The sequence below is a fragment of the Olea europaea genome, chromosome 20 (assembly GCF_002742605.1).
Source record: "Olea europaea var. sylvestris chromosome 20, O_europaea_v1, whole genome shotgun sequence".
In the NCBI taxonomy this organism is placed as follows: domain Eukaryota; kingdom Viridiplantae; phylum Streptophyta; class Magnoliopsida; order Lamiales; family Oleaceae; genus Olea; species Olea europaea.
In genome coordinates, this window is record NC_036256.1 from 1970758 (window position 1) to 1983967 (window position 13210).

General features: G+C 32.9%; 1 protein-coding gene across 3 annotated transcripts in view; it reads right to left on the reverse strand.

Moving 5' to 3' along the window:
- Positions 1 to 10033, reverse strand: part of LOC111369376 (serine/threonine-protein kinase ATG1c-like) — a 14588-nt gene extending 4555 nt beyond the window's left edge. For all 3 annotated transcript variants that reach the window (XM_022990864.1, XM_022990863.1, XM_022990865.1), the window contains exons 1-10: positions 9527 to 10033; positions 8241 to 8361; positions 8096 to 8154; positions 3674 to 3738; positions 2799 to 2889; positions 2642 to 2722; positions 2429 to 2537; positions 1739 to 1811; positions 1284 to 1648; positions 822 to 1177 (exon numbers count right to left, since the gene is read on the reverse strand). In XM_022990864.1, the coding sequence (XP_022846632.1) occupies positions 822 to 1177; positions 1284 to 1648; positions 1739 to 1811; positions 2429 to 2537; positions 2642 to 2722; positions 2799 to 2889; positions 3674 to 3738; positions 8096 to 8154; positions 8241 to 8361; positions 9527 to 9790 (1584 nt within the window). In that variant the 5' untranslated portion in view covers positions 9791 to 10033. The remainder of the gene's footprint in view (positions 1 to 821; positions 1178 to 1283; positions 1649 to 1738; positions 1812 to 2428; positions 2538 to 2641; positions 2723 to 2798; positions 2890 to 3673; positions 3739 to 8095; positions 8155 to 8240; positions 8362 to 9526) is intronic.
- Between the last annotated feature and the right edge of the window lie 3177 nt (positions 10034 to 13210).

Below are 13210 nucleotides of genomic sequence, written 5' to 3' on the forward strand. Positions count from 1 at the left end.
TTATCCTTCAGTCACTTTTTCGGATTCATGAACCACGAGATTGTTTCCCACACTAGCCATTCCACTTTTAGTAATGCCTAACAGGTTAACTCATAAGTAGCTTCAACATATCACTTGATTGTGTTTTTCCTCTAGTTTTCATGCAATAAACAATAAAACATGATCTGCGGTTAGTGATTTAATTGCACCAATGTAATTGATAATTCAAGGTATCAGCTGAGTTCGTCCGTGCACATCAGAAGAAGATATCAATAACGAATTTTCACTCTCTCATAGCTAAGCTTTTAGATGAGGTGGTCACTCAACAAGGCTAACAGACATAGGTCCTGGATCAAGTTTCCCTGCCAAGTATTATGGTTACTGCACAAGCTTGGTTGTCAAGGAAAAGGAATATCCTGTCCTGTGTGTGAGGAGGCGTGTCTGATATGTAAATAAAGTCATCAAAAGGTTTGTGAACAAGAACAAAGTATTTTTTTAGATGATCTGAAAGCCGATCACATGCGAAAGGGAAATGAAAATAAAACTAATGAAGACATTAAAAATGACATTGGCCAAAGCTTGAAGGCAGAGTTGTAAGTGTGGATGTACAGTGTCTATCAGTCTCTGAGAACCACTGAAGTGAAATCAGAGTACGCTAATACTACTTTAGAAAGGCCTTATAAATCCAAGAAACTTGAGGGACAATGTACTTACTAGATAATTTACAACATGCAAGACTAGACGAAATCTTGGAAACCAAGTTTCAGTCCATGAGAGGTGCACTTTTTGCTCATTAAAAACATGTAATCTACATTTCCATAAAAGGAAGCACTGTAAGTTACCTTCTCATTCACCAACTCAGAGATAGCAGATGCACAACACTGCAATGACTTGATCCTTGTCATGCAATCAGTTGATGGCTGCTCTAAATTGTCTTCCACATCCATTGATCCTTCTGAAATCCCAGGATCAGAGCTGTGACTTTCCAAGCTCCCAATGAAATCCCCTCTACCAGTTTCTGCACCACTTATTGGAACTTGGGCAGTGGGAGTGGGGATCGTGTTTCCAAAGTTATGTGGTGGGCTAGATTTATATGGCAAATAATTTGTCTTAGAAGCATGCACTGAAGATGACGAATCCATTGGAGGACCAGACACAATGACATAATCATGTTCAATTGACTCCAGTGAATCTACAACTAAAGAGTCAATGCAAATAAGATGAAAAGGAAAATCGTTCAGCAATAACAACTTTAAATGTAGGTACCCTAACATTAAAAAAAAATTGGAATATTTAAAAAGCACCTGTTGAACTATTATGTACTGATGCTCGGTCGTTGGTTTTAATAATCTCATTCAGGTTTTCTTCGGAAAGTTGCTGGCCACCAAGACTAAACCCAGTAATTTCTGGTATATGGGGTGCTTTATTATCCTTGGAAATAGGTTGCAATTTGTTTGAAATAGTAGAAACTTCCCTTCTATCAACTTTCTTATCAAGAAAAAATCCATACATAGATCTCATCGGTGACCTCCTTGAAGAAGATGGGCTCTCACCGGCACTGCTATTATCATCATCTCGATTGAAATGTAAGCAATCTTCTCGCGCAGTTTCTACTGTGCTCCTTCCAGAGACAGGAGAACCATCTATCAGCCTTTGTGATTGTTTATTCCTGCATACCACAGAGATATTCATCTTTCTGACTGGAAAGAAAATTTTGTATATTCAGATTAACAAATATGTGTATCAACACCTCATTTACCTGAATGATTCATTTGGCTGCAACTGAGAAAGATACGGGTGGTTGAAAAATTCTTCAAATGTCAAGCGCTCCACTGTAGCATTGAAAAAAAAAATGTAACTAAACTGAAAATTAGATAAAATTAATAAGTTCGTCAAATAATGGGAACTAAAGCGGATTATTTGAATAAAAGCCTTCAGATTTTTCCATGATGTTGACCTATAAGAATCAGAAGCAAAAATCTGTGGCGACATAGTGCCAGATAAATGCAGCACAGCATATTCCCATTACTAAAAGGGTTATTCCCTAATAATGTAAACAACCAAAGTTTTAATGTTAGAACAAGTTTCCTACAACAACATAGTTAAGAGGTTAACAGGTCACAAAACAAATTTACTTGAACAAATATGTTATAAGAAATTCTTGGCTCCTGCAAATCCCATGGGCTAACAGGGTTCAAATATTGAAAGAAAAGAACACTGGATTAAGGCTCAAGGCCGCAATAATTTTTTTTTTTTTTTTTTTTTAGGATGTCTCTGGAGTGAAATGCAACGATAATTTAATCATATTTTCACTTTATTTACTAGTAGAAGTAAAAATATACATTCAACCATCAAATATATTTCAATATGCATTGACCAAATTAAAACTACTCGTGGACTGGTAGTGATCACATTACACTCCATACCAAGAAGCAAAGGCATGTAATACCTGGATTGTGACGCAACAATTTTCTACACAAATCTATGCAGTGAGGATTCAAATACTTTGCATCTAATGGAAACTGCAATTCAGTTGAATTTAAAATGTTCTGAAGCAGCTGCAAAATGTATAAAACGATTGGATTAGGCAGTGCAGAATATTTTTCACAGGAAAACTCTGAAGTCTGTTGTACTTGCACGAAAAGATTTAAGTTGATCACACCTGCATCTGACTGCCTCCTGTAAATGGGGTTTTTCCGGTTACAAGTTGAAATAGAATGGCACCAACACTCCATAAATCTGCCTGTGTTCTCAGTTCAGAGATAATAGTGGATTAAGCTGACGGATAACTGCTTAAGTATGCAAAAGTAGAATCTCACCTTTGCATCATACTTCTGGCCTTGCATTATCTCAGGAGCCATGTAGAGTGGTGAGCCACATACGGTTTCTGCAAGGTCCCTATGTAGAGATCTGTCAAACAAAAAGGAACTTCTGAACTGCAAACTTCAAGTTTTGCATTGACAGTCATGTCAATAGTCGCTGTATAATCAAGTAAGAATACAAAATAATTGGGGGATGGAGGGAAAGCTCCAGCACCCATGTTGAACTAGCACAAAAAGGGAAGGAGTTAGTGAGCTAGAAAGGGGAATGTTAGGTAAGATAAAGATTGAGGAAATCTCCTAATGAAAAACCAAAAGTGCTATAAATCTCAGATGATCATAGTCCTGATTATTCTCTAGCTTGAATGAAGGGGCTTGCATGCTTCATGCTCCATCCTAATTTATTGATGCACCATGAGTACAGCGTCCGACCAAGCCCAAGACTAAGGGCACCATACTTCTTAGCTAAATAGATAGGATAACCATTAAGTCAATTATATCATAGGAGCTCTTTAAATCGTGATCATGCTCGAGTTCATAAAATCTGCATAACCAAAGAAAAGTCAACTAAAATGAAAGAAAGCCACAATAGTGTTATATAGACAGCTGAAAGAACTAATCTGTATCAATAGGGTCCTTTACCTATTCTTAGAAGATGGACATGAAGCACCAGCACGTAAAAGTTTAGAATACTACACAAATTGCAGCTGGTAGTACAGACGTCCTCACACAAACATATATAAACACAAAATACACGTAGAATACCATTATAATAGAACTTCCACAGAAAATGCATGTGTCTACTACCTTACTAGAACCATTTCAGGAATATGGAGCGTGAGCCAGAAAACATTATGTCAAACTCAAATATTTACCTTGCAAATCCAAAATCAGCAATCTTCAGAACCGGCTTGTCATCGTTAGTGAATAGGAGGAGATTCTGTTCCAGGTAAGACATACATACAGATGGAATATATCAATAATGTCCATTTACGCCATAAATATTTATTACATCCTGAATTCAATATGAAAACTTTGCATCATTCCTTCCAGAATATAACTCGCATGAAAAAGATACTTATGAAACTTTCACTCCTCATAAGAAATGAAAGCAAAAATGATTAAACTGTGTAATCTGGCTAAAGACATTAGACATCCTACATATTTTGTTCTAATACCATTATTGTACGAAAAATTCAACTTATTATTGGTTATATCACACCAGAAAAAAGATGGAGTTGTTTTGCAGCATTTTTTTTTTACAAAAATAAGGGAAAGACGGAGATTTCACAGAAAAGAAATCAGGTACACTTTAGAGTGAAAGTGCCAACTTAAAGCCAAATCAATAAGCAGAATACTCCTTCATGGGGTTCACTTGAAGGACATAGACCACAGGCATTATACATATATTAACATTGTGAATTGGTTTTGTCGTGAATTTTTAAGATGGTTTATAATGAGCATATTTTTGTACTTTTAGGGTGTGTTTAATTGCAAGCATAGAATTTGCATGGAAAGAAAATAAATTTTAGGCAATTCAATCGCCAAGAACTTATTTGCATAGAAATTATCAATTAAATGTGTTTGATTGATTTAATTTTTAACCTAAAAAACATTTTATACTTGTCCTTTTTTATTGGTGAAAAGATGAGAGAGAGAGGATAGATGAAAGAGTTGTTGACCTATGGTTGACTTCACGTTTTGATTATAACAAACAAATTGCTTATATCGCTAACAATCGCATTTGAGTGATTATAAAAATTGTGGAAAGCTTGATCAATTGAAGATGAAATGGTCACCATTGGAATACTCGCAAAAAATGAGCAATGCAAGACGAGATAAAAGCTGAGCATATACAACAAATCATTCAAGACAAACACCTTATCAAGTCCTATATTAAAACCATTAGATTTAGATATCTTGAATTCAAGTGTAAAGGTAAAACGCTTTAAAAAATTGGCAATATCATTTGAATCTTAAGATGAATTTTTATGCATAAGGAAGAACGACATTTCAAATATTTTCACATGCAAAATTATTTTTCAAATGTATGAACTTTATTACATATTTGGGAAGTGTCAAAAACCTTGTAAAATAAGTTTTAAAAATATTCTTCAATAAATCATATTTTTCCAAACAATAAAAAACATTTTGTTGAAAATTTTGGCCGGTACGATAAGACTAGTTTGTTTAACGGTCTAAATAGTGACCATTCTGATTTTTGACAAAAAACAGCTAGTTAACCATCCGGTAGGTTACGGAACGTCCGGAAGCAATCGTCCGATAAGACAGAAATTTGACCGTTCTAGTACTATAAATACCATATCAATCTGTATTCAATACACAACTTCTAATATCATTAAAGTGAGGTAATATTGATCTTATCTATTTAATTTTCACTCTTTGTCTATCTCTATCAATCCATTCATATTAGAAAAGCTTTTGATTGATTTATCTTTTGAAAAATCATTTCTCTCATCAAAGTTTTTCTCACCTAACTCTTGAACTTCACTCATTGCCATTTCTTAAAAAATTAGCCTACTTCTCTTATCATACTCAACTTTAAATACATCATCTATTATAAGAAAAGTTTCAATTTGTAAATCCTTTATCTATAAATTTGAGGGTCGTGTTGAGGCCCCGTAAAGCTCAACATTATAAAACGATCGGTGCTCCTTGTTTGTAAGTCACCGGATATTTCGTAAGGGTTGGATTGTACCATAAGTCAATCACATTTAGTGGAAAAGACCTTGCTCGTGACGGAGAACATAGATAGTTAGGTTTGCTTGAACCTCCTACTAAATCGTTTGCATTCTCTATCCCTTTTGCTTATTATTTTTTATATTACGTTCTTAACATTCGTCTACTTAGTTTTATTTTTGTGCAAATTTGTTTAATTGTTACATTTGCCAGCATAGTAATTTTAAACTTAAAAATTAATTGTGAAAAAGTTTTAAAAATCAATTCACCCCCTCTTGGTTAGTCAATCTTAGGCTTTCAAGAGTGAATTCCATGGAAAATAAATCTACTCCCCTAAAGAAAATATTTTTCTTGATTTTGAGGAAAATATCGTCACGTAACCAAAAGTAGAAAAATGTTTTACACGAAAATGTCAATCAAACAGCACAAAAGTTGAAATTTGCGTAAAAAAACACATTTTTCATGGAAAATATTGGCAATTAAATGCAGCCTTAATTCTTTGGAATTATTGAATTCTATTGAATAATCTAGGGGCTAATGCATCAAAACTCCTCGAGGCTGGCACACCACCTCACAAAGTTAAAATTCAACAGTAAATGATTGAGCATTCTAAATACTTGATTGAACCTTTTAAATATTAAAAATGAGAAGTACATTTTGTATAAATTTACTGCAGAAAAACATTGGTGTAAAATATAACTCCAAACATGCCCAGTTGGAGTGGCATGGAATTGTCCAATATGATAGTTTGCAAAAAGCGAGTAGCATATATAAGGGGTAGAAAACATGGGGAATTGTTGTGTTAGCCATGATCAAGGCAAAGATTTAAATAGTTGAGAGGTGAAGATTGAAAATGAAGAATTTATAAAAGGTCTTGCATAAATGATAACCTCCATCAACTATAATGTTTGCTTATCCTATCATTCTACAAAATGCACATCGCAAAAAGATGCAGAAGTTGAGATTGTGAGCAGTGATAAGTGTGTTTTTCCACACTTTTTGGACACCTATACAAGCTTAATATTTGATTAAATAAGCGAATCTCTACTCATAATTTTGTAATTGTTGCTTATATAGGACAAAACCCTCCACAGAAGGAAAACAGAGCAAAAAAAAAGAAAAAGGACTGAAATTGTACAAAAATGTGAAGTTGGGGGACCAAATTGCATAAGCTCCGAAAGTTGAAGGACCTTGGATGCAAATTTTGAAGGACATAATCAAAACAAAAGTCAAAATTTGAGGACCAAAACGTACAAGATTAAAGTTGAGGGATTTGACGAGCAATTACCTAGAGATTTAAGTTGCAAAAAGGGGAAAGAAGTGTCTGGTGCCTAGGCGCCACTCTGCTAAGTTTTTAGACCAATGAATAAAAACCCAAAGTTCTTGTAGGAGATAGAGATGTACCCCTAACTCTTGGTGATCAATTGAGCTATTTTAATAAAGATTTAATGTAATTGTTTAGGTTTTAGCCCCCATTAAATTACATTCTATTTTTCTCTCTCATATTCTCAACCACACAATCTTCCATAAAATAATATTATACGTAAATCGAAAAAAATTTCTTCTTTTTCAACCACTCATTTTTTCAAAAAACACTATTCCATCCATTGTCATTTTTAAAAAATGGAGGCCAAACAATGGCTTAATTGATATAGAGACATAGTAGATTAAATCAATCGATTAGAGCTAATTTCACTGAAGAGAGATAATTAGCTAAAATCGAAAAATTGGGTCTAATATTGTAAATGAGTAGTTTGTTGATTTAATTGCGGAGAAATTGATTAGACAATGGTTAAGCGAAATTATGAATCCCCACTACTTTATTCTCCCAACTTTCTTTAATTTTATGATTTATTCTTTGTGTTGTTATTTTTATTATTAATAAAAGCAAATGTTATTGTACGTCCCTTTGTTAGAATTAAATTGACGAGAATAGTGTAATTAAAGTAAACATTCCTCAAGGGATTGACTAAGACTTATCCTCTACTTTATTACTTGAATGCGACCCGTACACTTGTGGAACGTAATTTCAACGAACAGACTATTGGTGCCATTGTCGGGAAAGTATTCATTTTGATTACTACTTTAGTTAATTTTTATTTCAACAATTTTTTTTATTTACTTTCCCTTTTATATCTTTTGGCTAATCCCCATATTTTTTATTTCTCGTGTTTGGTAATCTTTCCATGTACTTTTCAACTATATTTCCATGATTCTGATAGTGGTAAATTAACAAAATTTGTGCAATGACTAATCTCTATATGGATTATGGATATATGATCAGAGGAGATCCAAGATGTGAAATATGATGTGCGATGCATTGTGTTGGACAATGTTCATATTCGGGCACCAATGTATTCAAGTTGAAACTTCTTTGATTTAGATAATACTTAAGGTGTCGAAAACAAGCACTTGATAATTCTGATGAGAATTACATACTTGTGGGAGATTTTGTACCTGACGATTATGATGAGGACATTAAGCTTGTGGGAGATGGTCCTCCCCTATTGAATTAGAAAGTACTTACAAAATATTATCATAAACTTGCCAAGTCGGATGAAGCGAAATAAAGTATATGTTTAGATTTTAGTACAAACCTGAGGTTTTAAATCTCGATGTATAATGTTGTTTTCGCGGAGAATTTTTAGGCCTGTCACTGTAGCACAGAGCTTTTAGACATCAACATAGAGTTATTCCAGAAGTGAAACAAAAAAGAAAGAATAATAAAGATATAAGAACTACCTAGTTGCTGCATAAAGTGCTTTACAGTTGCTTCGGGTAACTTTCCTTGGTATTGTCGAATATACTCTGAAAGGTCACCCCCTTTGCAGTACTCCAAAATGATGTACAAATTTCCAGATTCCTAATACCGTACACAACAATAATTTAAATGAAATAAAATGAGGGGATTACGACAATAGTTGCTTGAGCACTTCAAGAATCTCTTGATGCAACAATTTGATCAAGTACATGCACCAAAATAAGAAGCATTCGTCATGATATTACTCCACTGCTGTTGGATTATCGAACAAAATAACTTCATTGATATACACCAACTATGCCAAAAGGTATAGAGCCATCTTAGGTGTTTAAGAAAGCCAAGTATCCTCCTGAAAAAATATGATGGGTTCAAAGGAGCAGCTAAAAAATGCTACATTCAAACAACTTGTGTGCCTTCGTCTTTTTTCTTTTTAAATAAGTAGAGTTCTTTTAAAGGTGCTAGAGCGGAGAATCCATATACGAAATTACACTCAAAAGCAGAAATGTGTGTACTGCTTACTTAAAAGCTTGAAAAACTACATAGCCTAAATAATAAAGAACACGGTGTAATTGAAAACAACAAACATCAATTCTTGGTCATCTATGAAAATTCCTTCTTGGTCATCAATTTCCTTTCCCCTCCCGAGATTGAAGTTTCCTTCATAAATATAATGCACCGTACATTTTAGCATTTCGAGTTTACTGTTTTAACTTTCATTCATGTCTAGTACTTTCCCATTCTTTTCGTCACTACTGACTCTCCATCCATGAAAGCAATCAATCCACAGTCTGAAGCTAAAGTTGAAAAAAAAAAAAAAATTAAAAAAAAAAAAAAAAACCAACTTTTACCAAACCTTCGTGTACACAGAGCTTCAAACCTCCGTGCAAGGAGGTGTTTTTGCACGTGCACGGAGGTTTGGTTTTGCACGCATTTTTTTTACTTTTATTTGTAGTACATTATTTATTAATATTTAATTTTAAAAATTAAATATATCTAAATATTTACTTAAAATGTTGAAGTTAATATTTTTGTCCGAAACAAACTAAATTTTCTACTTCATGCTTGTAGTATTCCCCAAAATCACAGACCGCATTAAACTACAAGGAAAGATGAATAATCATAAACCAATAGCATATGTACACGCCATGAAGTTTCACATTCCAAACAACGCATACAGCACATCATGGAAATAATCTCATAATCGCATCCTCTATTTATAGGCAGGGAAAAAAATTAACAAAAAATAGAAGGCAACGGCAGTACGGACCTCGATCATGTCTAGCAAGCGGACGATGTTAGGGTGATGGATTTTCTGGAGGATAAATATCTCGGACTTGAGACTTTCTTTGAGTTTGGAATTCAATCGAGCGGTGACGATCTCCTTGATCGCCACCTCAGTGCCGTGGGTGCGGTGGCGCCCGTTCCACACGGTCGAAAATGAACCGGACCCTATTCGGTCCTCTACCACGTAATCCCCCACCATATAATACCTCCCTTCACCCGCACCGCCGCTCCTAATTGGCCGAGCCATAAAATTTTCAATATCCACAGTTCTCACTACTATTTCAGCTCAAAACAAAAAGGGATCTTTCGGATTATTGGGTTTAGTGATGAGCAGCGAAGGAAGTCGTTAATGGAGGAGGAGGTCCTAGATTGGAATTCTTAATTAGATAGTTACGGTGATGGGTGATGGGGATTAAAAGTTTTTAATTAAAATGGTTTATGAAGAGAAATTGGGGTTAGCGGGAGTGAGTTGCGTCTGCTTCAGCTTGACGCTTTTGTGCCGTGTGCGTACGGTGCACACCCTCCTACTCTAGTTTTGATCCTAGTCTGCGTCTCAAGTACATTAAGCCTCTGTTTGACCTCCTTAACTTTCATCTTATTACATTTTATTTTTCTCTTTTCTATTTTCAATTACACAATTTTTCATAAAATAATATTATATATAAATCGAAAAATTTTCTCTCTTTTTCAAACATTTATTTTTCAAAAAAACACTATTTCGCACATTAATTTTTCCACAAAATGGAAGTCAAACGAAGGCTAAATATAAATGGTGTTTGACACTCATTTTTATGAAAAAGTAAATTTTAGAATAGTAGATTGATGAAAAATACATGGATAAAAAACAAGAAAAAATTTATTTACGCGTGATATTATTTAAATAAAAAATGTGTAGTTAAAAAGAAGAAAGATAAAAATGAGAATCAAACGAGGCCATAATATATTCTTACTATTCTCAATTTTAGAAATTAATGGTTTAAAATAATTTTTTTATTGTAAATGGTAAGTTTATTAGCGAATGACAATTATCCTATAAGCCTGAAAATTATTATAATTGTATTCCAATAAATATAGAATTTTGGCTGTCAATATAATACCAATATTTTGAAAATCGACCTGATCATCCACCCCAAAAAGATTAAGGTCAAGGGTTAAAATGTTCAATCTCGATCCAACCAGATGAAATAAATACATACAAAAATAATAAAATACTATGAAAACAATACAATTTTTTAAATTCTCATATTAATAATTCAAAGTAAATCTAGCTTTGTTAATTAGATTCATATTTTGTTAGATTAAAATAATTTAAACTTATAGAAGACGATATATAACATTAATATATTAATGATCAAGTGCATTTTAAGTTAAATTTGAAAATTAAATAAATAAAAGGATGAATGTAAATATTACAATTTAGTTAATTGGAATTCCAAATCGAATTAGTCTATTAGACATACATTTGGAAAATAATTTTTGATGCACATTTTAACATTTTTATATTATGCCACTACACACATTAGAAGTTTATGATATCATTGAAGTGAAGTGCATCTATAAAAGAGATTATCACATATTAAAAGTTTATGAAACCATTTGAGTTAAGTATATTTATAAAATGAGCACGATATTTAATATTTCTCTATAGGCCTTTGAATTATAGGCTCCGTTTGGGAGTGATTTTTCACCCCCAAAAAATAATTTTTTAACGTTATTTTGCTATTCCAACCGTAATTTTTGATTTCTTCTCTTACAAGTGGCCCCACTTTTCTTCTAAAGTCAAAAAATTAATTCTCAAAATCACTTCAAACAGGCCCATAGTTTATAACGCCCATTCATGAAGTTAAAATAAAAATTTTTGAACAAAAAAATGGAAAAAAAATACAAAATTGTGACCGATTCACTAGTTTTTGTTTAAATTGGTCGATTTAGTGGATTTTAAGCGATTGTCATAATCAATTAATCAAGCATGATTGACCTGATATTGAGCCTGGCTCCCAATTTTATCGATCAAATCGAGACAATTTTGATAACATTATATAATACACACAAGTATATTGACTTTTACTCTCTTTTTCATGACACGTTATCGGCATGAAAGCTTAATCCTTCAAAATTTAGTGAATGTAGTAATTCTCTTTTTTTTTTAAGTAAAATTATCTTTCACATGTATTAAAATTAATTTGGTGACACATGAAAGTTTTTTACATATACATAATTGAATAATTTTTACAATATTACATAAGTGGCCACAAAAGGATGACAAAAAAACCCGTCAAATCGATACTCGTGAGGATTTCGTCCAGAGCGATTATGGGTAACAAGGGCCTCACTTCGTCTCATTCCACTTTTTTTTTTAAAAAAAAATCGATACTTTAAATGAAAATTTCCATGAATTTTCATTAATTCTAATAGAAAATGGCAACTAAGATTATCTAAAAAAAAAAATACTTACTTTACCAAATATATTTAAACGATTTTTATTTTTAAAAAAGAATTAATTAATTAAAACATCTAATAACAATATTATAGTTTCACTTTAATGGATGAGGGAAATAAGATGAATTATCAAAAACTTAAAAAAATAAAAATACAAAGATACTAAACGGGGCAAGGGGCTTGCCCCGCCTCACTTCGTCCCACCTTAAATGGATAACGGAGCGAGGACGGGGGATGTTGCCCCAACTCGAACCCACGCCCCGTTATCATCCTTACTACCACCAGCATTAGTTGTACCCAGCTTCTTGTAAATTTGTATTTTTATTATTATAAAATTGCCACTATCACTTTCCGTCGCCACCATCACGAATCAATTTACATTATTATTATTACTACTACTACATTTGCGGCATAAATTAGGACAGAAACAAAGAGTATTATATGGATCTCTTTGCTTTAATTGTTATATGATTTAATTTGATCGATCAACAGCACTATTATTATATGAATTCTCGACTCTTTGCTTTGTAACATTAGATATATTAATTCATACTCCAATTCATGTACCCTTTGCTCTAATTTTTCTATGGTTGTAAAATACACATTTATGATAGTTATTAAATGATTTTGTGTCTTTAACATAATTAAATATTTTTGATATTCTTTTATAAGATTTAAACTAATAATTTATTATATTGTTGCCTCTGAAATATTACAACATTATAATCAATATTATTTAAGAATATTATCGTAGATCTGTCTATATTATCGATCACGGTGAAACCTATATGATTTCCAATAACTCTAGAAGCATAAACATGCTATGATAATGGCCAATACCATGTGACCACATGGCGGTTCCTGATAACAAATATTATATTCCCTAATTCGCCTCAACCTCGTAGAATACAATTTAGGTTCGTTTAACCTAATCTGCAACGGAAAAAGGAGTTACCACTCATTTGACAAAGATCAAGAAGCCAAGTGCAACAATACACAAGTTAGAGATTGTTACTTGGATTTTGGGCGAAGAAGGCACAGAAAGAATGATCAAGAATCATTAAAGAAATTGAAGAGTTCAAGGATAATTTCCTCTTTTCTACAAATAAAATCCACCAATATTTTTTTAACTTTATGATGCTCTGTTAAATTTCTAATCATTAGGACGGCGATGAATCTAACACTATGATGTTTTGTCGTTTAATACTTTTTGATCTTGAATGATTGT